At 38.9% G+C, this 25,520-nt stretch overlaps 1 protein-coding gene across 1 annotated transcript in view; it reads right to left on the bottom strand.

Moving 5' to 3' along the window:
* Window positions 1-25,520, bottom strand: part of TMC1 (transmembrane channel like 1) — a 131,707-nt gene that overhangs the window by 38,070 nt on the left and 68,117 nt on the right. Inside the window, exons 7-11 of the mRNA XM_022573505.2 lie at window positions 23,210-23,316; window positions 20,322-20,420; window positions 5,897-6,039; window positions 1,335-1,479; window positions 522-716 (exon numbers count right to left, since the gene is read on the bottom strand). Coding sequence (XP_022429213.2) covers window positions 522-716; window positions 1,335-1,479; window positions 5,897-6,039; window positions 20,322-20,420; window positions 23,210-23,316 — 689 coding nt within the window. The remainder of the gene's footprint in view (window positions 1-521; window positions 717-1,334; window positions 1,480-5,896; window positions 6,040-20,321; window positions 20,421-23,209; window positions 23,317-25,520) is intronic.

The raw sequence follows: 25,520 nt of genomic DNA, 5'->3' as shown, positions 1-25,520 counted from the left end.
GCCCAAAGTGGGGGAGGCAATCTGAATGTTTCCAGTGAAATAAACATAAGAACCCAGGGCTTTATCATTGCTGCTTCAAAGAATTCAGGGGACAATTGGATCTTTCAGAGATAGATGCAGGACCTGCAGAGAAAGCAACATAGCGTCATGGAGAGTGCTGAGCTTGAAATCAAGATTCCTAAATTTTAACTCTCATTGTTCTCCATGGTTCTGAGACCATGAACACATCACCTAATCTGAGATTCATTATCTCTGTCTATAAAACGTACTGGTTGGAATATGTGCTCTAATCTCTCTTCCAACTCTACCTTTCCCTAATGTCACAAAGTGAAAAACAGACAGTAGACAGATTTGGAAGTAAGGCTGGAATAGGGATACGTGTGCCGAGGTTGGTTCACTCTCAGGTCAGGATGACAGAGGTAGGTAAAGAGCGGCCATATTTCATATCCCAACATTGAAGCACAACCCACAAAATCTCAAATGTCAGATTCTAAGCACATAAAAAGCATGCAGAGACGAACTTCATTTTTTTCCCACCACCCAAGGGTGTCAGGGTCTTGCTGTGCAAATTCCTGGGATCGCTTCACAGCCCAAAAGATGAGGTATCCACTCCCGCCAAGTGTTAGAAACACGAAGAAGTTAGCAAGAAACCTCAGGAATCTGATCAAGTGGACGTTTTCTTCTGCTTGGGCTGCTCTTTCTTCTATTATAGCTTCCTGTACCCAGGCAAAACAGAAAGAAAAAAGAAATATCTGAGCTACAAAAAGCATCATGAACTCAGGAATTATTTCTGCAAACATCAGAAAGTGAGGAATGAAAATGTAAACTGAATCTGGGATTCCACAAACCAGGTGAATATTGCCAGCAAGTGAGAAAAAGTAAGATAGAGAAGGAAGAATTCTTACAAACAAACTCTGGTTGAGTTAATATTTACTAAGATAGTCTTCATTCTAAAGTCTCTTCTAGTACAGTTTTTTAAAACAACTACAAAATAATACTTTAGAGTCATTTAAAATATTGGGCTAATGTATTCCTGTAAATAATTAGCGAGCATTGTTCTATTATTTAAAGTATCTGATTCTGATTACTAATGGTTGGCTGTTTCAAGCCAATGGCATTGTTTTATTACCAAATTTAGAGAGAAGTAATGCTGTCATGGGTCATCAATCATTTTCCAGTCATAATCAGAACCCTGCCCAGATCCTGGTAGGAAGAAATGATGAGTTAATCTTTCTTTTAATTGTCAAGATACTTTGCTACCTAGACCATTTGGAATGGCTCCAATTTTACTCTTAGAAATACCAAGAAAAGGCTCTTGAAGTTGGTGTTTTTACCTTAAAGTTCATTGTGATAGAATTGAATTTGTTGTCTGCTGTTTCAGGATTGCCAATCAGGTAGTCCCAGCTGGTGAACACCTTCCAGCTGAAGTTGAAGGAGTTGTCGTCACCACCTCCATCATCACCAATATTTTTGGTCATCCTATACAAACAGGAAGTTTAATCCAGCAGCCAGAATACAAGCAGAAAGGGAGAGGTTAGAGAAACATCATAATTATAAGGAAATTGGAGAAGCAATATCTAAAAGACATATACTTTCAAACAAGTTTGTTCTAATAACCAGAAAATAAAAGTTTATTAAAAAAATATTTTTTTGTTTTAATTTTTTAAGCTGTTCATTTTCCAGGCCTTCAAGATTAAAAGACTACTAACCATTGATGATTTTAACAATTAAACAGGTTATATAAAATTACGTATTTTTTTATTTGTTTTCCTAAACTGTTTTCCTAGGGTCATATACGAGGCTCTGAAACTCCTGTGGGATAAGGATCTCTTTAGAAATCCGGTGAAAACCACCAGGCCCCTCATCAGGAAAAACATATGTATAGACTCTTAAACTGTTGTACACAATTTTAGCTGGTTTCCAGACCCTGTGAAGCCTAGGGATGGATTAACCCAGGTCAGATCAGGAAACTCCTTCACAGATTCCAATTCCCCTTGGAATCTCCTTCCAAAGAGTGATTACACTGAATGCATGGAATTTTTCCATACTTGACAACTCTTGACCAAAAATCAAGATTTTTTATACAACTTAATAGCAAGTGGTTACATATATTCTAATCAGTGATGTTTTAAATTTTTTTTGCTTGGACAGTTTAAAGTACATTTACTTACTTCAGTGGTTAAGGATCTATATTCCACTTACTCCACTTCCTTTTTTTCCCCTACCACTATAAAGTGCAAAATTAAAATATTATATGATATATATTATAAAATGGTCCCATAAGGTTTTAGTTTTTTAAATATTGCAGTGATATGGAACTGAAAAAAGAAAGGAGTACAATGACATAAAGCTGACAATGTAGTTTGGCAGGTATCTCTAAGGTCATCTAAATTCCCCCACTGTTTAGTCCTATTCCTTACAGAGGTTTATATATTTCAGATGGGCTAATGTGTTTGAAAGATAACAAAAAATAATTATTCCTTACATCAATCTACCACTTTACCCTTTGCAAATGGTATTGATGTGTATTATCATATTTGTCCTTCTCAAAAAGTTAACAAGAGGTCACAGTAGTTAATATTATTCTCTTTTTACAGTTGGGGAAGCCGAAGGATAAAATTATCAAGTGATTTGCTGGCCATTATACAGAAGTAAACCACAGGGGTGGGTCAAGGGCTTAGGTTTTCTGACTTCATTCTGGTACCCAAGCTAGGACACCATGAAATATGTTGAACCATACAAAATGCCTTTTTGTAGGTCAAAAAGGGTTGAAATCAAACATTTCCAAGGGATTAACCTAGGGAGAAAATGATTTTTTTGATTAAGATGCCATCACCCCTTTTTGCACTGTCACTGAGCAAAGGGCAGGGCCTCAAGTAAAACTGACCACTTGACAGATAAGTCTTGAATGGAGCTTTATCACAGGCAAGATTCTGTAGCTGTAGACAGCCTTCCAGAGAACGGAGCTCTAGCCAGACAAGCAAACAGGGAACGTCTAGCATGTGGGAATTGACAAGAAAGGGAGTGAAATACTAAAAGGGAGTGACAAGAAAGGGAGGAAGGATATTGAAGACAACCTCTGCTAACAACACATTTTTACTAAGAGATGGCCCTGATAGCTATAAAATATTTCATGTACAGCTCCATTCCTTGTCTGTAGAGAAAAAAAGTGTACATACTTAAACAAAAATTCCTCCTTTTTCAAGGGGGTTATATTTTTGAACAACTATATCTTTGAGAAGCTACCTCAACATACAATTTGCAAGGAATGATGGAAGTCTTGCTTTGCCAGGGACTGAGTAGGTTTCCAGGGCACAAGACTCAATGCTAAAGCCAGGAGAGTCCTGGGTCAACAAAGTTAGTCACCCTATATTAAAATCTAAAAGTGCTTTCTTGGATATTTAATTTTCCTTCCAATTTCCCTATTAATTAATCAAATATAGATATTTGCTTCCCTTTTATGGATGAGGATGCTGAAGACAAAGAATATGGGCAAGAGGGCAAAGTCCACCAGTTGCCTAGTTGATGTCAGTATTCAGTTTTAGTTTCCCTTGATTTGAGTCATGTATCCCATAAAGCCACTCATGTTTATTCCAAGAATGTATTTGTTTGGGGCCAGTGGTGGGGGAAAGAGATGATATAGGATTCTGAACAATCATTTATATCTCGTCAGTTGTTCTACCAAGCCTTGCCCCCAGGGTTAGGAGTGGGGTAGGAGTCATAAATTGCTTTGGAATTGTCTTGCCATATAGGCCAGTGAACTTAAACGACTTGCCAATCTGGTAATGAACAACCAAAGGTCCCCTGCCAGAGGGAGGGACCAAAATCAGGCTGGTTTGGGTGGCATAACATGGATGACTTTGAGGGGGAAAATGTAGAATTTGTGCCCTACAGCTATCCTAAATGGCATCTTTGAGCTAATAGGAAAAGCTGCCATTTCCTGCAGAGCTGCACTAGCTAATAAGTTTGCCACTAGCAATATGTGGTTACTGGGCACTTGAAATGCAACTAGTGTGAAACATACATAAGATTTCAAAGACTTAGTACCAAAAAAGACAGAGAATATCTCAATAATAATTTTAGATTGATTATATGTTGAAGGAATACTTTTGATATATTGAGTTAAATAAAATATATTATTAAAATATATTCCACCTATGTATTTGTTTAATATAGTTACTAGAATATTTTAAATTATATGTACCTTGTCTTATAGTTCTTTGCATAATGCTGTTCTAGATGCTTTACACTCATCTGCCAGAAAATTATTATAATAAATGTGCAAATCTATTAATGTATAACTACATAACCATATGTGACTACCCTACTGCTGGGGCTATCATATGACCTCAATTCCTACCATGTTGGCTTTGTTTGGTTTTTCAACAAGCCTATGAATTATAATCCTAATAAAACAGTTAACATTTGTCAATCACCATATGCCAACTATGTTCTAAGTGTTTGTATGTACTGACTCATTTTGTCCTCATAGCCATCCTAACATCAAGGTGTCATTACACCTCTATTAGAAATGGGAAAATAGAGCAGTTGAACAAGTTGTCAAAGTTCTTTTAGAATGGGCTAGAGCTGGTATTTGATTCCATGAAGAATGGCTCAAGAGCCCACTAGGGTATGTAGCCTCTGCACAGTCACTAAAAGAAGCTGAGGACTTGGACATCCCTAGACATGCTTTCTTCAGTGACTATGGAGACTAAAGGACCAATATGGAAACGATACTCACAAGGCCTCTGTAACGTAACTGTACCCTTGACTTTAGTCCTGCCAAATCAAAATGGCCAAAAGACTAGAAATATCTTAGATTTTTTGGAATGTGGTAGTACTTGATCAGGTAGACAGACACTTTACATACTTAGGGTCTCTGACTACACTTGGACAACTAGATAAAGAATTTGGATATGGGATCTCCATTAAGGCCTTTTTCAAGTCCTGAAAGGGCTTAAAAACTAAGCATAATAGTTTTCTCCGGAGGAACCAATAAGTTTGGCAGGGACAGGACACAAAGCATGCCAAAGACTGTTCCAGAAAGCTCCTGCTCAAGAGGACTTGGACCCTCAGGTAGAGGTCCTTCCCTGCAATGAAGCAAAAGGTCAATTTACCTTGTGCATAGTTAAATAAAAGGGTGAAGACTTTAATTGAGATGTTTCAACACCTGCTAAACTGGTTCAGAAAATTAGCTAAAGGATGGATTATTCATATTATTTATAGCCCTAAATGACTGTGCTAGGTTTCTGCAGTGTCTTCAAGTGAGGTTTTAAAAATATATTTCAGACAGGGAGAAAAAATGAGCTGCAGTTTCATCAGTTCCCCAATGAAATTCTTTTCCATGCTCTAATAAATCCTCTTCAAAAAGAAAACATGACTATATAGTTGATCATGACAGTCTCCTTGAGGGCCATTTGTTTTTCTGTCTTACACAGCTGAAATTTTTTGGATGAGTGATTATTCTGGTTTGTTTGTTTGTTTTAATGAACAGAGAACAACAGATTCTGTCTATTGAGCTGATTCTGCAACTCACAAACCTCTCTGTATGCAAAAAGAGGGGTCAGCAGCTGTTTCCCTGTCTTGTTTGAAACATTGATTCACACCTTAAAGTACAAAAAAGCACAATTTTAAAATATGCTTAACCACAGGATAGGCATGCAACCATCACTGTGACCCAGTGAGATGATCAAAGTCCTGCACTTGTGTTCAACCCTTTTGTTTGGGAGATGTAATAGTCTAACATTAGTGTAGGTATTAAAACCACATTTTATCTCTTAAATACTCTGCATTCTCTAGACATGAAACAGAAAAAAAAAAATCCAATTCTCAAGTTAATTTTTCCATTTGATTCCAGAAATCAATGCTTGCTTCCCAAGAGACCAATGAAACTTACTCTTTAAGGACAACCAGAAAGCTGTATCCAATGCACATGACCCCCACCAGAAAATAGGATAGCGGCAGTCTGAAATTCATCCATCCAATTGTTCGTTTATTGTCATAATAGCCGTAAAAGAGGACGGAATATTGAGCCAATCCCTAAAATCCAACAACAAAGTCACTTAACAGATGCTGTGAAGAGCAAATCAAAGAAAAAAGATCGACTTCTAAGAGGAATAACAAAATGACATTAATTTTCAAACTTGGGAGATGGCTCTGACGTGAGCCCTATTGTTTTGCTTCATGGAGTGACTGTTTCAGCTTCCACATTGATTGACAGTCTCTTGGTTTACTTGAAATTCAGGGACTTCTAAATAGGCCAAATTTTTAACCAACTATAGGCTTGCTCAGCTGTGGAGCCATTACTGTGAAATGCCCACTGATTGAAACATCAAAACACACTTCATGGTGTCATTAAATTTACAATTTTAAGAGCCTGCTTAATATTGGGGGGAGGATCTGAAATGTGCTTCCTCAAAGTGTCATGGCAGGTTTCCACTTCCAGTCACCTGAGCCACAGTTAGATTGGTTCTTCATAAGCCACAGAGACCACATCTCAGCTCACACTTAGCAAAAACAAGGAGCAGGTGAGATGACATTGGAACCAATATGCACAACCTTCCATTCATCAAGACTATTATCCCCTAACAAGCATGTTTATTCATGAAATTACATTCTGTTTCCCAAAAATTATCTGCCAGGGTTGGAATCACCATCTTCCAAGGCCACCTGAGTAACTGCTCTCTATACACAGAACATGGCATATTTTGATGTTGCTTCCCTTATAATAGTCTTCATCTTCCTCTCCTTCTCTCATTCATTGTGTTCTTCACTCTTAGCTTGGCAGCATTGTTTCTGTATTACTATATATCCACTTCCCCAGCTTCTCTCTGATTTCATCTCTCTGACAATAACTTAAAACGACTATGCTTTGTGAAGTGAGAAGATAATTGCAGTAATAATATCAATCAATAAAATTTTTTGAGCCGGTAGCATGTGCTGAACACCTTACTTCTTCTTACAGAATCCTCACAAGAACCCTCTTGAAGTGGCTGCCGTTAGGGGCAATCGTTTTCCTCTACACTTGTTACTTGCCATGTAGAGAAAAACCGTAACTGTAAAACTCCCAGCCCCTCTCCACTGCCTCATACTAACCCCACGGAGGAGAGACTCATCTGACAGTAGAGCATGGGTGAGGAATGGGGATGATGTGGGGCACCACTCTTCCTCCTCCTTTGAGATCCCATGCTGTGCTCTGCCCCTGTGAGGGGCATCCTGTCCTGGTCTAGGACTGCTGGGTAGGAAGGTCTGCCTCTGAAGCTCACTTGCCCGTAAAAAGATGCCATATTCTTTAATATCAGCGTTAACAATAATAAAGATGGCGTGCTGACCTCCATCTGTCTAACCCTTTGTCTTATTTCTGGTTAGCTCACAACCTGGGTCGACAAGGTAGGGGGTGTTATTTACCATCACTTCCCCACCTGAAGAAGACTCAATAGCTCTACACCTATTTTACAGATGAAGAAACTGAGCTTTAAAGAAGTTAAGTAACTTGTCCATGTTCACATAGCTAGTACGTGACAGAGTCTGAACCTGAACAGGGTCTGTCTAATTCAAATCCATATGCTTAACCACTGTGCTATACTGCTTCTCCTATGCTTTCTTTGCCTACCAGGATTTGCATCATACTAATGCCATACCTACCCAGCAAACCAAAGAAACAAGAAGTCCCTGGACCCCTGGATTGGTTCAGAGTGGGTGCCAGGACCTCCTGGAAAGGATCTAGACACCCCTTTTGAAAAGATTTCAAAGGGCCTCATCTTCACATACATAAACATTACAACCTGACTTCTTTTTCTAATTCATAGTGACAGTATTGGGATTAAAAGCCACCTCCAAAATAACATGAAAGGAGAAAGTAGATATGTAACAAACATCTGGTGAGCTTGTTAGGTTAGCACAGTAGCTTCTGGGGCAGCTAACTCACCTGGTGTATGTGTCATTCAGCCTATGTTCAACGGCTGCACTCAATAAATATTAGATCACAACCAATGCGGGTAAGAGCCCTTATTTTGGAATCCTGATTACTTCGCAAAGGTTTCTTCAGTTGGTCTATTTCTACATATGCAGTGAAGCATGTAAACAAAAGAGGAGGTACTGTTGAAGTGCACAATTTTTAAAAGCCTTATCCAATCCATCTCAGTAGCATATTGAGGGGTGGTTTTAAACACAATGAAAGGCTTAAAAGAGGTCTCCCCCTCCCCTTCCACCCTGTGGCCCACCACACGCCACACATCTTTCCCTTTCCCTTAAAACTCCAATAGCAGACATCTGGAAGTGACTAAAATAGCAACAACTCCTAGCCTAGCCAAGGTTCCATTCGGTCTCCATGTCAGCGCACATGGCTTTCCCTGTGGGAGCACTCTGCTATCCCAAAATCTGTGACAGAGAAACCACAGTCAGAGCCAAGTTTCAAATGAGCACAGAAAATTCCTGTCCAACTCTAGGTTCCATGCTTGCACACTGTCTACCAAAACTCTAATTTCTGTTTGAATGCTGCAGCTGGTCTAGTCCACAGAAATCGACACACATCTATGAGAATGCTTTGATGATGCAGTCCCTAGGAATCAACTCATGTATTTATTTATCTAACTAACTTTTATCGAGAACTTATTTGCCAAATACTATACACAAATGGAGTGGGAGACTGGATTACAGAGGCCCCTAGAAAAAGTTCTGCATGCAAATGTCCCCTTTATAAGTATGTGTCACCTGAAATTATATTAGAGTTCCACCCCTTTGGTGTTTCTCACTACAAATAAATACTCACTGTGAAAGAAAACATTCTATCCCCATGATGGTAAATGAGTTTCATCATCCTTAGTAAGCCTTTTTAGTTTGTAGTAACTGTCAGACCATTATTTTGAAAAAAAACCGTGAAGTCAGAACTAGTAGGAAAGGAAGCTATAACTTGTGAACTGTGACTGCTGAGGGTATGTGAAAGGGAAGTAGTACCACACTAGTAGGAGTATATTTCTACTTTTCTCTGAACTGTTATCAGTCATTTATACCTTAGTGTTAAAGAAAGCTTCAAGTGTGGATGAAAGATAGGGAATGACATCATTTAAATTCTGATACGCTCGGGACATGGGAGAGAAGCAAGGAGTGAAATGGCTAACAACACCCAAAACAAACCTCGACCAACTTTATAAGAATAGCAGCCAGCCTGGCACTTATGTGGTACATGCTGAGATCCAGCCCCCAGCCACCCTCCTTCTCTCCAACCAGACTTGCCAAGTTCCATCTAATGCTTTGCTCGCCTCCGAGTTTCTTTTCCTTTTGCTCCAACCCAGATCTAGAGTTATAAAACTGATGTTATACAGTTCTAAGCTAGGAAGCATGTAGATTACAATGAAGCTGGGCTGAGCCTTCACAGATCCTCTCATTTTCAGTAGAGGGAATGAACTTCTACCTGTCTATGGGACCCTAGGCAGTGAACTCTGGCCTTCAAAAAGCTGTGAAGTAGACAGTTTTTTTTGGTGCCCATCCATGCATAAAAGGCTCAGAGTGGTTGTCTAATATCACACAGGTAGTATGTGGTAGGATTCAAATCCAAGTCTGTCTAAATCCCATGACTGAGTTCTTTTCATTATGCCACACTGCCTTTTTAACCATGCTGGCTTCTGTAAAGAAAACTTCTGTTTGCCTTTTGTGCCATGATCCATAACTGACACTAATGGTGGGAATTCTAGATCATATGCCCAATACCCATTACACATCTCACTCCACTTGGATGTTCCACAAGAACCTTGAACTCAGTACACTTTAAAAGTTCTCCCAGAGAAGCAAGAAGAACTACAATCCTGCAGCCTGTGGAACAAAACCCACATTCACAGAAAGACAGACAAGATGAAAAGGCAGAGGGCTATGGACCAGACAAAGGAACAAGACAAAACTCCAGAAAAACAACTAAATGAAATGGAGATAGGCAATCTTCCAGAAAAACAATTCAGAATAATGATGAAGATGATCCAGGACCTCAGAAAAACAATGGAGGCAAAGATCAAGAAGATGCAAGAAATGTTTAGCAAAGACGTGGAAGAATTAAAGAACAAACAAACAGAGATGAGCAATACAATAACTGAAATGAAAAATACACTAGAAGGAATCAATAGCAGAATAACTGAGGCAGAAGAATGGATAAGTGACCTGGAAGACAAAATCGTGGAATTCACTGCTGTGGAACAGAATAAAGAAAAAAGAAAGAAAAGAAATGAAGACAGCTTACGAGACCTCTGGGATAACATTAAACACAACAACATTTGCATTATAGGGGTCCCAGAAGGAGAAGAGAGAGAGAAAGGACCCGAGAAAATATCTGAAGAGATTATAGTCAAAAACTTCCCTAACATGGGAAAGGAAATAGCAACCCAAGTCCAGGAAGCGCAGAGTCCCATACAGGGCTCTAAACCCAAGGAGAAACATACCGAGACACATAACAATCAAACTGGCAAAAATTAAAGACAAAGAAAAATTATTGAAAGCACCAAGGGAAAAATGACAACATACACAGGAACTCCCATAAGGTTAACAGCTGATTTCTCAGCAGAAACTCTACAAGCCAGAAGGGAGTGGCATGATATACTTAAAGTGATGAAACAGAAGAAACTACAACCAAGATTACTCTACCCAGGAAGGATCTCATTCAGATTTGATGGAGAAATCAAAAGCTTCACAGATAGGCAAAAGCTAAGAGAATTCAGCACCTCCAAACCAGCTCTACAACAAATGCTAAAGGAACTTCTCTAAGTGGGAAACACAAGAGAAGAAAAGGACATACAAAAACAAACCCAAAACAATTAAGAAAACGGTAATAAGAACATACATATCAATAATTACCTTAAACGTCAATGGATTAAATGCTCCAACCAAAAGATACAGGCTTGCTGAATGGATACAAAAACAAGACCCATATATATGTTGTGTACAAGAGACCCACTTCAGACCTAGGGACACACACAGACTGAAAGTGAGGGGATGGAAAAAGATATTCCATGCAAATGGAATTTCAAAGAAAGCTGGAGTAGCAATACTCATATCAGATAAAATAGACTTTAAAATAAAGAATGTTACAAGAGACAAGGAAGGACACTACATAATGATCAAGGGATCAATCCAAGAAGAAGATATAACAATTATAAATATATATGCACCCAACATAGGAGCACCTCAATACATAAGGTAACTGCTAACAGCTCTAAAAGAGGAAATCGACAGTAACACAATAATAGTGGGGGACTTTAACACCTCACTTACACCAATGGACAGATCATCCAAAAGGAAAATTAATAAGGAAACACAAGCTTTAAATGACACAATAGACGAGATAGATTTAATTTATATTTATAGGACATTCCATCCAAAAACAGCAGATTACACTTTCTTCTCATATGCGCATGGAACATTCTCCAGGATAGATCATATCTTGGGTCACAAATCAAGCCTCAGTAAAATTTAAGAAAATTGAAATCATATCAAGCATCTTTTCTGACCATAGCGCTATGAGACTAGATATCACTTACAGGAAAAAAAACTGTAAAATACACAAACACATGGAGGCTAAACAAGATGTTACTAAATAACCAAGAGATCACAGAGGAAATCAAAAAAAACCTAGAGACAAAGGACAATGAAAACATGACAATCCAAAACCTATGGGATGCAGCAAAAGCAGTTCTAAGAGGGAAGTTTATAGCTATACAAGCCTACCTCAAGAAAAAAGAAAAATCTCAAGTAAACAATCTAACCTTACAGGTAAAGGAACTAGAGAAAAAAGAACAAACAAAACCCAAAGTTAGCAGAAGGAAAGAAATCATAAAGATCAGAGCAGAAATAAATGAAATAGAACCAAAGAAAACAATAGCAAAGATCAATAAAACTAAAAGCTGGTTCTTTGAGAAGACAAACAAAATTGATAAATCATTAGCCAGACTCAGCAAGAAAAAGAGGAAGAGGACTCAAATCAATAAAATTAGAAATGAAAAAGAAGTTACAACAGGTACCGCAGATACACAAAGCATCCTAACAGATGACTATAAGCAACTCTATGCCAATAAAATGGACAAACTGGAAGAAATGGACAAATTCTTAGAAAAGTATAACCTTCCAAGACTGAACCAGGAAGAAACAGAAAATATGAACAGACCAATCACAAGTAATGAAATTGAAACTGTGATTAAAAATCTTCCAACAAACAAAAGCCCGGGACCAGATGGCTTCACAGGTGAATTCTATCAAACATTTAGAGAAGAGCTAACATGTATCCTTCTCAAACTCTTCCAAAGTATAGCAGAGGGAGGAAAACTCCCAAACTCATTCTACGAGGCCACCATCACCCTGATACCAAAACCAGACAAAAATGTCACAAAGAAAGAAAACTATAGGCCAATATCACTGATGAACATAGATGCAAAAATCCTCAACAAAATACTAGCAAACAGAATCCAACAGCACATTAAAAGGATCGTACACCATGATGAAGTGGGGTTTATTCCAGGAATGCAAGGATTCTTCAATATACGCAAGTCAATCAACGTGATACACCATATTAACAAATTGACAGAGAAAAACCATATGATCATCTCAATAGATGCAGAGAAAGCTTTCGACAAAATTCAACACCCATGTATGATAAAAACCCTGCAGAAAGTAGGCATAGAGGGAACGTTCCTCAACATAATAAAGGCCATATATGACAAACCCACAGCCAACATCGTCCTCAATGGTGAAAAACTGAAACCATTTCCACTAAGATCAGGAACAAGACAAGGTTGCCCACTCTCACCACTTTTTTTTTTTTTTTCAGTACGCGGGCTTCTCAGTGTTGTGGCCTCTCCCATTGCAGAGCACAGGCTCCAAATGCGCAGGCTCGGCAGCTATGGCTCACGGGCCCAGCTGCTCCGTGGCATGTGGGATCTTTCCAGAACAGGACACGAACCCGTGTCCCCTGCTTCGGCAGGCAGACTCTCAACCACTGTGCCACCAGGGAAGCCCTCACCACTGTTATTCAACACAGTTTTGGAAGTTTTAGCCACAGCAATCAGAGAAGAAAAGGAAATAAAAGGAATCCAAATCGGAAAAGAAGAAGTAAAGCTGTCACTGTTTGCAGATGACATGATACTATACATAGAGAATCCTAAAGATGCTACCAGAAGACTACTAGAGCTAATCGATGAACTTGGTAAAGTATCAGGATACAAAATTAATGCACAGAAATCTCTGGCATTCCTATACACTACTGATGAAAAATCTGAAAGTGAAATTAAGAAAACACTCCCATTTACCATTGCAACAAAAAGAATAAAATATCTAGGAATAAAGCTACCTAAGGAGACAAAAGACCTGTATGCAGAAAATTATAAGACACTGATGAAAGAAATTAAAGATGATACAAATAGATGGAGAGATATACCATGTTCTTGGATTGGAAGAATCAACATTGTGAAAATGACTTTACTACCCAAAGCAATGTACAGATTCAATGCAATCCCTATCAAACTACCACTGGCATTTTTCACAGAACTAGAACAAAAAATTTCACAATTTGTATGGAAACACAAAAGACCCCGAATAGCCAAAGCAATCTTGAGAACGAAAAATGGAGCTGGAGGAATCAGGCTCCCTGACTTCAGACTATACTACAAAGCTACAGTAATCAAGACAGTATGGTACTGGCACAAAAACAGAAAGATGGATCAATGGAACAGGATAGAAAGCCCAGAGATAAACCCACGCACATATGGTCACCTTATCTTTGATAAAGGAGGCAAGAATATACAGTGGAGAAAAGACAGCCTCTTCAATAAGTGGTGCTGGGAAAACTGGACAGGTACATGTAAAAGTATGAGATTAGAACACTCCCTAACACCATACACAAAAATAAGCTCAAAATGGATTAAAGACCTAAATGTAAGGCCAGAAACTATCAAACTCTTAAAGGAAAACATAGGCAGAACACTCTATGACATAAATCACAGCAAGATCCTTTTTGACCCACCTCCTAGAGAAATGGAAATAAAAACAAAAAGAAACAAATGGGACCTAATGCAACTTCAAAGCTTTTGCACAGCAAAGGAAACCATAAACAAGACCAAAAGACAACCCTCAGAATGGGAGAAAATATTTCAAATGAAGCAACTGCTAAAGAATTAATCTCCAAAATTTACAAGCAGCTCATGCAGCTCAATAACAAAACAACAAAGAACCCAATCCAAAAATGGGCAGAAGACCTAAATAGACATTTCTCCAAAGAAGATATACAGGTTGCCAACAAACACATGAAAGAATGCTCAACTTCATTAATCATTAGAGAAATGCAAATCAAAACTACAATGAGATATCATCTCACACCAGTCAGAATGGCCATCATCAAAAAATCTAGAAACAATAAATGCTGGAGAGGGTGTGGAGCAAAGGGAACACTCTTGCACTGCTGGTGGGAATGTGAATTGATACAGCCACTATGGAGAACAGTATGGAGGTTCCTTAAAAAACTACAAATAGAACTACCATATGACCCAGCAATCCCACTACTGGGCATATACCCTGAGAAAACCATAATTCAAAAAGAGTCATGTACCAAAATGTTCACTGCAGCTCTATTTACAATAGCCAGGACATGGAAGCAACCTAAGTGTCCATCATCAGATGAATGGATAAAGAAGATGTGGCACATATATACAATGGAATATTACTCAGCCATAAAAAGAAACTAAATTGAGTTATTTGTAGTGAGGTGGATAGACCCAGAGTCTGTCATACAGAGTGAAGCAAGTCGGAAAGAGAAAGACAAATACCGTATGCTAACACATATATATGGAATCTAAGAAAAAGAAAAAAAATGTCATGAAGCACCTAGGGGTAAGACAGGAATAACGACACTGACCTACTAGAGAATGGACTTGAGGATATGGGGAGGGGGAAGGGTAAGCTGTGAGAAAGTGAGAGAGTGACATGGACATATATACACTACCAAACGTAAAATAGATAGCTAGTAGGAAGCAGCTGCGTAGCACAGGGAGATCAGCTCGGTGTTTTGTGACCACCTAGAGGGGTGGGATAGGGAGAGTGGGAGGGAGGGAGATGCAAGAGAGAAGAGAATGGGAACATATGTATATGTATAACTGATTCACTTTGTTATAAAGCAGAAACTAACAGACCATTGTAAAGCAATTATACTCCAATAAAGATGTTAAAAAAAAAAGTATGACTAATAAGAAAATAAATAAATAAATGAATAAACATTAAAAAAAGGAAGTTCTTCCAAACCTGTTTGTTCCTCCTATTTCAGGGAATGATCCACCAACCTACCCAGTTACCCCAGCCAGAAACTTGGATATTTTTATTATCTTCCCATTTTCACCCATAAGACTCATGAGGCCACTCACTACAGTAACAGATGCTAACTAGACTTATTGTGATGACCATTTTGCAATATATACAAATATCAAATCATTACGTTGTACACCTGAAACGAATATAATGTTATAAGTCAATTTTACCTCAGTTTTAAAAAGGGGAGCTCCCTGAAAACAAGGACATATTTGAACTACTGAAATATTCCTAAAGAAAAGATGTATCATTCCATATGTGAATCACAAAAATATCTCTTCTAAATGTGGCCGGTACAATAAGAGATGAAGGAACTTAGAGAACTGAGACTACCTGAGAGAGGATGCTCTCGCTTTAGAATATCACTACTTAAAAGAACCAATGATGCCAATAAAATAAGGAACTGAACTGCTGTTTGTTAACCTTTAGACTGTGACAGTCTCCTCTGAGGACAGACCTCAAGAATGAGATGTGGCAAAAGTGGGCAGAAGGAATAGGCTTGGGGTGATATGTTAGAGTACAACAAACAATTTTTCATTGGAGTCAGCCACCTTTTAGTTTGAATTTCAATGCCCCCTTTCATTATCTGTGCTGTCTTTGGGAAACTAACCTCTCTGAGTTCCAATCCCCTCAACTCTGAAAAGATTACTGATCTTCCTCTTAAAGGGTTGTCATGAAGATAAAATTTAATGTATGTGCCTGCTTAACACAGAATGGGTGTTAACCCTCCTCTCCTGCCCTTTCTAGGGCTTCCCCCCACCTCCCATATCTATGATGACCAGGGGAAAAGGGGAGGCAAAGTTGACTCACCATTTATCTCAATATGCAATGTACAAAATGCTCTCAAGCTGGAAAGCTAAATGCATTTCCCTTTATTCACAACTCAAATCTTTACTCATATGATCTCACTGTCTGATATCAGCTCAAGCTCATTCCAAATTCCACCTCAGTTCCTCCCTCTCTCCCTTACGAGAATACCAAAGCTCTACAGTCTCTTCCTCTTTATCATTCCTACATCATTCTCATGTCTCCAAATAGCTTGCCAACAAAGACATCCTCTTTTTTTTTAATACATCTTTATTGGAGTATAATTGCTTCGCAATGCTGTGTTAGTTTCTGTTGTAAAACAAAGTGAATCAGTCATATGTGTACACATATCCCCATATCCCCTCCCTCTTGAGCCTCCCTCCTACCCTCCCTAACCCACCTCTCTAGGTTATTGCAAAGCACCAAGCTGTTCTCCCTGTGCTATGCAGCTGCTTCCCACTAGCTAACTATTTTACATTTGGTAGTGTGTATATGTCGATGCTACTCTCACTTTGCCCCAGCTTCCCTCTCCCCACCCCACGTCCTCAAGTCCATTCTCCATGTCTACATCTTTATTACTGCCTCACCACTAGGTTCATCAGTAGCTTTTTTTTTTTTTAGATTCCATATACATGCGTTAGCATACAGTATTTGTTTTTCTCTTTCTGACTTACTTCACTCTTTATGACAGACTCTAGGTCCATCTACCTCACTACAAATAACTCAATTTTGTTTCTTTTTATGGCTGAGTAATATTCCATTGTATATATGTGCCACGTCTGCTTTATCCATTCATCTGAAAGACATGCTCTTCTTACTGGCTTAAACTCATTCTAATTCTACTGCTTCAAATAATACTACTTCTGCCAATTTGATTCATAACATGCACATTAGACAATCTCCCTATTTCTTACTATTTTAATAAAATGTACTTTCTTCCTGTTCAGTAAGACCCATCCCTAGGTATTCAATTAAAAATAAATAAATAAAAAATATGGTGCTTTGTAAATGGTGACCTTGAGAGGCCATAAGACTGGCTGATCTTGCACATATCACATGGTACTTGTCTGCTATTAATTAAAGGGAATTTGGATGAATTATGATACATGCTTATAGGTGACAGAGCACTGAGCTCCAAGGGGATACTTCCAGGGGAGGGGGTCCAGAGAGAAGTTCCAAGGTTCTAATATGAACTCAACAGAGAAGCAGCTCCCCCTGCACAACCTCGTCACCTACAGCCCAAAGGTTTTCTGATCCTTCCCAACCTATAGGCTCTTCTACCACAAGAGGTCATGCTTGCATCTATTTTACAGTGTCCTATAAATTGATTCTGCTTCTCTTCACCTGCATCTATATGGCATTGCTTAGCTAAGCTGGTACATTAATCTTCTTAGATGCAAAAAAACAGCTCATGTTCCAATTAGATCATTTAGGCACCAGTCATCTCTACCCTGGGCCTGAAACATGTCTTTTTCTCCTGGCATCTCTGGGCTCTTTGGAAGTACAGAATTCTGAGTTTCCAGGGATCTCAAGGACATCTGGACAATGGCTTCCTCCATGGTGCTATGATAGATGAAATACTGGGCTGTCCGTTTAGATCATCTTATAATACAGAGTGGGCATCTCTATGAGGTTATTGTTCTAAGAAGCAAGTAAAGAATTCAGGCAAAAGGGTAAATATTGAAACTTTCTATTTGAGAAGCTAATTTAGGAATTGCATGTTTATTATGAAAGGTGGAAATGGGATCCAACTGCTTCAACCCCTTCTCCCCTTGTGAGATACAGCATTAAATGGAGTCAGCCTGTGTTCCAGAAACTGTCAGTGAGAAGGATGTTGGAAATTATGACAGAAAAATTACTGATGTGATACAAGACATAGAAAGAACACTAGATTAGGAGGCTTTTATTAGCCATAAGACCCTAAAAAATGATTCTGAGACTCAAAGTTTCCCTAACTTTATAATGTGGGACATGGGATAGAAGATCTAAGGGCACTCTCTTAAAACTCTTATTTTGTGATATGTCAAATAATCGAGTGATCACAGTACACAGAAAAATTAAAAAAGAAATAAGTGAATAATATCACTTTAATGACTCTTTCTTGACCTTTTAATAATCTCACATTGTCTTAGAATAATTTCTAGGCTGGCCTAGAGTTATAAAGGAAAGTGAGTATCATAGGATACTCCTGTTTCCATCTTCTTCTATCCATTGTAAATAGTATTTCACCAAACTGGACATTAGAGCTGTCGAGGGCAATAATAAAATCTTGGTGAGCACACTCACTGCCCAAACCTTTCCCCTAGTTTCCTCCTGTATTCACCTCCTAGACCTTCTGGTACACCCCTTAGCAGCTCTCTTAGTGCCACCTTCCTCTGTCTTCCTCAAGTTATTAATACCTTTAAAATCTCAAAGGGACACTGTTTGCAAAACTTTTTATTTCAGTTACTTGACAAATTTATAAGTGTAGAAACTTCAAAAATATGTTTAAAAGCCAAAAGGCCTTTTGTTCATATTTTTAGTTCTTCCTTTCTCTGATATGACTAAAACAACAGAAGATGCCAATAATATTATTAGTTCTTTTTCTTATTAACCAGACTGGAAGCTTATTATTTAACTAATCAGAGGAAGAGAATGAGAAATAAAAATAGTGTGGGGGGTACATAGTAATAAATTATTTGAAATGTAAATGGGGGAAGGAGAGAGAGATAAAGATAGAGAGACGGAAGAAGATGAAGTGATAAAAGAAGAAATAAAAGAAGTAAAATCTAACTCAGAGGCTATCTCCACTCTGAAACCCAGACACCCTAGCAAAATTGACAACCGCTTCCTCAGGGCTCCCCAGTATTTTTTTTTTTTCCCATCGTTTTACTAAGTGTGGAACACACTGTATACTAGTTGCCTATGTATCTTTCTTCTACTGTCATGACTACCTTGAGGTCAAGAGCCATGTCACATTCATCTTTGTAAAACCAGTGCCTGTTTATATTCCATAAATAAATGTTGACTGGAAATGAAAATTCCAACTGACGGGTGTGATTTAAGATTCCAAAGGCCACCAAGTTGGGGCTGCCGCTCTGCCTTATGCTTATTCTATAGCTGCCTTGTTTACTCAGAGCCTGAGAACCTTTCCTAAAGTTTACATTTGCTGGTACTGCTCACATAAATTTCTTTGGTTCTTATCTCAATGCTCTACAAATCCTCCCCCTTGCTCAGGATTCCCAGTCAACAAGATTCATTAAGCCTCTATTGGTTGAATATTATGTTAAGGGCTTCAAAGAAGATGCAGCAGATGTAAGCCGCTCTTTAGGAAGCTCATGATTTAGAGAGGTTGAGGGTAGAATTCAAAACATCTGTGAAATATATGCATATTAATTCTATAAACCTGCAGACTTTATTGTCTCCTTCCTTCATTCCCCGGTCTACATAAAATTTTATTCTCATTTTCTACTCTTTAAAAATTCCTGAATTACTAATTCCCCAATCTCCACTGTGCTACTTTCTCATCCTATACATTTCCAAACATCTCTAATCTGGCCACTATTTTAAAAAGAATCTGTGGAATTGAATTTTTGTCACAGAATTGAATCACACTCCAAAATGATTTTTCAATGGGCAGAAATGAGTCCCTGCCATGACAATAATCCCCACCTAGGGGAGCTCGAAGTGTAATATTCATTCTAGTGCTACAATGGAATAACGCTCATTTGGGTACCACGATCAAGTGATGCTCATTTTCATATTATACAGAAGCTAGAATTTAGTATTGTTTAGTACTTACTATTTAGCTTTATTTAGTATTGACTATTCAGTAATGTTAAATAGATTTGTTTAGGAAGTGAAGAAGTTAATATGTAATATCAAAGCCCGAAGAATTCAACAAGATTTTCCAAAAAGCACATTTGCAAACTCTTCCTTTGTGCTTTTTCAAAGTCACAGATAATAATATTCTTGTGAAGTCTTTGAACTCTGAGCTCACCTTCATTTAATAGTCTATATTCCCATTTAATCATATTATTACATTCCCAAACCCTATTTACTTTTTCTTTCTTTTTTTTTTTTTTTTAAAGCGGGCAGAGACATCTCTCTTAGACCTTCATCTGGCCTCAGAAGAGGAGGCCACGGAGTTTCAGAATATGGAAAAATGTGTCCTCTTATGAACACAGCTGTGTGGAATCACTTACATTGAAGTCATACAACACACCAAAGTTGGCTGCTGATGCCTCTTCAGCTCTGGGAACCGTTTTCCTAGGTAAACTGCCATATGGCAAACCCCAGAGGTACTACATGGAGAAACAAAGAAAGCAGTTAACAATTGGAAACAAAGTCTGAGGCACACATGTGATCACAAACGGTTTTGTTTAAAAGCACTTCTGAAACTTTTTCATGGGGACTCTGTGGGTCTCCATGTGGGGTCCCATTTTCTGGGAATCGACTACGAAATCCAGAGTTAAGAACAAAGGAATGCTAAGGATCCTGCATTCTGACTTCCGCGGACCACCAGCAGTGGAGCCAACCATGTTGTTCAGGGCTTGCTGGAGCCCAACTACCCACCACCACCTCTAAACTGGTCTCATTTAGGAGGTCTGGAAAGGAGAGAGGTGGCCTTTTGGGGATTATAGTGTTCAAGAAAACCATACTAAGCACTTCTTCATATGGGAATACCCCTCAGGGGTGGGGTGGAGGGAGAGTCTCTCCTTCATGTCAAGGAAGAGAGGAGTAAAGAGAATCACTCATACCATTAGAGGGTGTCAACTAGGCAGGAAGACTATACCCTGACTGTCATATCTGCTTCACCACTGATTCAGGTTTACCTCCCCGATCTTGTGCTACCAGATTAAAGAGATATGATTAACGGCAGAGCCAGCCAGAGACGGGACAAGAGTAGGGTCATACTAGGAGCACTATTGAAAACTGGAAGAAAAAAAAAAAAACCCACCCCTCTAGCCCCAGGGCAGACACACGGTTGGCCAAGCAGATGTTGCTTCTTGTGAGACATGAAAACATCCCTTCCCTGGGGCTGGGGCCAAGGGAGGAGGATGAATGTGGATGGAAATTTGGGTGCAGAACTTGACTAGGCAAGGGCTGCAAATCAGCCCCTGCTCCTTCTCTCCACACAAACTGCATGGCTTCCACAGCAGCCCCTCTGGCTTCCTGACACTGAACAGAACAGAGGGTGGGTTCTACTCAGATTATCTTTCCCCAGAGTTTGAGGCCACAGAAAACAGAGAAGACCAGGGTCTCCAGTTTGTACAGTGACATAGGAACTTTGGGCAAAAGGGCAAATGCATCAGAGGAATGCTGAGTGAGGCTGCTGGGTGGAGGTCCCTGAAAAATGTAGCATTGTTGGCAGGAGATGACCAGTCCTGCCCTCTGCTGGTTCTATAAAGTTAGCATGCAGGGAGCCCAACCTCTTTTGTTCATTTGCTGGAGTCGTAATCAATGCCCAGAAAACAGGATACACCTCAACACCTAACACAACCTGTAAAAAGCATCCAAAACCAATACACTTCCTAGTTCTAGGAATACACCTAATGGAACACATATTAGCTCCCTCCACTACACATTAGGCATCTGCAATTTCCTAAAGTTAGACTGAATTCGCTACAACCTCTCATTTCCTCCACAAGGAAGCAGCATGCTGTGGCAGGGAAAGAGTAAATGCAGCTGATAAAGCTCCCTGTATACCCTGCATCTGACACTGAAGAGCATCAAAGTAGCTGGTGATGGAGTTTCAGATTTCCTTAGAGAGATGAGCAAAAGCAAAGCCGTTGTTAACTTGAAATAGATGAACACATACATTGTGCTGCATTGCCTGAAAGTTCTGCTTAGGAGATGAACTCTACTTATGACCTTAGGAGTCTGAGGATTTCTGATCTATGTCTACTGTCTTCTACGAGCCAGATAGCCAAAGAACCCCCAGAATTAGCTCAAAGATTATAAAACTAGCAAAATAAGGTGCAAAATCTTGTTACAAAAGAAGAATCATGGGTCCTCGTCCCGGATCAGCTTAAAAAAAAACCTCACCCTGTGGTATTAGCTAAGTCTAATAAGCATTATGTGATTCAGTTTCCATGTTTTTTTAAATGGAGAAAGAAAAACTCTTCTATAGTCTACTTTATAAATTTGTTGTGAAGCTCAGTAAGTAAAAGAAAGTGTAAGTGCTTTGCATTGTTAAAAGCTGAAACACATTATGCATGTAAGGCACTAGTAGTATTAGTATTATGCTTGTGGGGAGGCTTGATATAAAAGCTGGCCTTGATTTTAAAAGATGGGGACAAAAAGTCACTCAAAACAATTAGTTTTGGCTGTTGCCAATGCTGTATTAAATACATTGGCTTTGAAACACTGGTACCTGGAAAGATCCTTTGTAGGTTAAACAAAGCCTCCCAACTTCTGTATGATAGCATCCAAAGAAGTCAGAGTCATTTAACTTCTTATGGGTAAGTCCACAACCTCAGTGTTGCTTCTTGGTCTGAGTTAATTGAATCTCCCCCCTCCCCCGACCCCAGCTCAGAGCTTTGTCTTCTTCTGCAATCTGGACCCACTATCAGTTTTACTCTCCTCACTGACCTTGGTCTTAAGAGACCCATGGAATGGGGCGGGGAGGGGGGGGTATCTTATTTTATACCTGGAAAAATTTGCTCACTTTGTGTTTCTTCAGAAAGAAAAGCTGGATGCCTTGAGTTGCATTAAGTAATGTCTCTTTCAAAGCAAACTTGGCAAAATAAATGAACTCACAAGATGTCAAAGTCTTCCTCTTGAGCAATTAATATTTGTGCACAGGGACCACCTTGGGAATCTTTCCACAGAGAAATATTCATTTCAACATACACAATACACACATTTCATATATGATTTCAGGAGGCTCACATACCCTTTGGAGAAGGATTAGGACCTGCGGCTCATGGGCACCATTTTGAAGATTAATCTGGTTACAAATACTATGTCTCTAAGAGCGTAGGCGGCTAGATAGTCATCTTACTCTTAAGGAAAAGAGTTTTTTTTAGTAGAGTGATTGCAGAAGAAGCTTGTTTCAGCATGTTTTGTAAACTGGAAGTCAGAATCTTACCTCTGGCAACATGATAAGGCTGAACGTCAGGATAAAGAGAACCATATTTACTCCATACATCCATCTCATGAAGAGGAAGTATGAGGCCACTGATGAGCCAAACTGACCTATTCAAAAGAAAATAAAAGTTTGGAAGAAAGGTCAAAACAAGACAAAAGCCATGTCTTGGTGCTTTTCAAAATAAGTCTTCTCATTGCAACACATGGGTTCTTTTCTTTACAGGCTCTAGCATTTTCTTTTTCTATCCAGAAGGAGAAAATGTTAACATGATGGAAGTAGATGTAGCTGTGTAGAATGACTACATCTTTAGAGTCCATCCAAGAGAAAGCTGCGTTTTGCTTGGCAGCTAGGATTGCTATTTGAAGAGCCCATCTTATTCTTTGAGTTAACACAGTTAAGTGAACAAAGGTATATAAAGTGGTTATGTCACCGAGTCCAAGCTCCTACCGCTCCCTGCAGGACAGGCCAATAAATCGAGAGATGAGGTGTTGGGGCAAGGAATAACGACTTTATTTGGAAAGCCAGCAGACCGAGAAGATGGTGAAGTCATGCCCCAAAGAACCATCTTGCCTGAGTTAGAATTCAGGCTTCTTTAATACGACAAGGGGAGGGAGTAAAGCCAAACATTTCCTGGTTCCATTCAGCCTCTGAAGAGGATGTGTTCATTTCTCCCTTCCTGCAGTCATTCACAGGTGGGCCTGGTCAGGATGTCTCCCATGAGCTAAACAAAGGTATTTTAGCTTAGTGCTCATTACCTGGAAGGCAGGGTTCCCCAAAATGGGCCATTATGTATCATTTAAGCTTATAGGTAACATCCCTTTAGTGATTACTGTAATAGAATTCAAAGGTTCTTCCCTATTACAGTTACTACAATGCCTGGCCAGTAGTTAGCATCATTCTAATTATTTTGATAGTTACTGAACTTCTTCCTCCTTTTTCTCAAGCAACAATGTTCTTCTCAGAAAAGTTTACCACATCTCTTATGGACGGTTATCCTATACACCATCCTCTGTTGTCCTCCTGTGTAAATGGCATTTCACAGGTAGCATAGAAGCCGAAGTCCATTTACTCTTCACATATTTATCTTCTGTCAGGAATTATCTTAGATGTGAAACACAATATCAGAGACAGGTTGCTGCCCTAATGCAACTTACATTTTAGTGAGATGTGGGAACAACAAATATGCAATAATTTTAAAAGAAATAAAGAAATATACATTTATCATAATACATATTATATTACATTATATGTATGTTTGATATATGTAATATTATATATCATCTATTACATGTATATATTATGAGTATTACATAGTATATATGTATGTTATATATGATATATATGATATAGGTATGTATTATATATGTATATGACATATGTATTATATATTTATACATAATATATATCATATTACATATAATCATATTATTATAAAAGTATATATAATAATTTAGCCAGGTCAGTCCTAGAGGGAAGAAGGTAAAATTATGAGAGGGGTTGCTTTAGGTAGGCTTGTCAAGGAAGGTATCCCAGAGAGGTAACATCTGAGCACAGATCTGAAGTTGCAGGAACAGGCAGCAAAGCCCAGAGCTGGGGAAGAGCAGCTCAAGCAGAGGAAAGAGCAGGAACAAATATCGTGAGGGAAGCAAGAGCTCAGGACAATTGAGGGACAAACCTAAGGGCTGTCTGGTTGGAGCACAATGAACAAAGGAAAGTGGTGATGGATACGGATGAAGAAAGAAACCAAACCACAGTGTGTGGGGTCTCTTAGGGAAAGGTAAAAAGTGAGAATTTTATGTTAAATGTGATGAAGTCATTGACAGGTGTTAAGCAGTGGGGGGTGGGGCAGGGGAACTTGACCTTTAAACAGTCACTTCAGGTCTGGGGAATGAATTTGGAGGGCATAGGCAAGAATGTGTTGTCAGCTCGCACTCACCCCAGGGAAAGTGAAATGATCTGTGCAATTTTTATTCACTGAGTCCAAAAACAAAAACATTCTCTTAAATCAGAGAATGGAAGAGGAAGAAAAAACCGGAATTTGAGTCTCAGGTTGAGATCTCATAGATTAACAAAAGCCAGGTTTCTTTGATAATCACTTAAGATTCAACATCAAGTTGCTAGTTTTCCCAGTCTTCCCAGTTTTCATTTTCAGTTGCCCAAGAAGAATCAGTGAACATTCTCAGCTACCCACTGCATCAGGCCCTTTGTCCTGACTCATTTAGCAAAACATCTCCTGGGGACCATTGGTTTTCTTGAGGCCTCTAGCTTTTTTTTTTTTTTTTTTTTTTTTTTTTGCCTCTAGCTTTTGAAG

This window comes from Delphinapterus leucas, chromosome 6 (assembly GCF_059928025.1).
Source record: "Delphinapterus leucas isolate spDelLeu-1000000601 "Yukka" chromosome 6, BTC_Dleu_Yukka2, whole genome shotgun sequence".
NCBI classification, from domain to species: Eukaryota; Metazoa; Chordata; class Mammalia; order Artiodactyla; family Monodontidae; genus Delphinapterus; species Delphinapterus leucas.
Note: the sequence above shows the minus strand (reverse complement) of the source record. Positions and strands in the feature narration are given on the sequence as shown.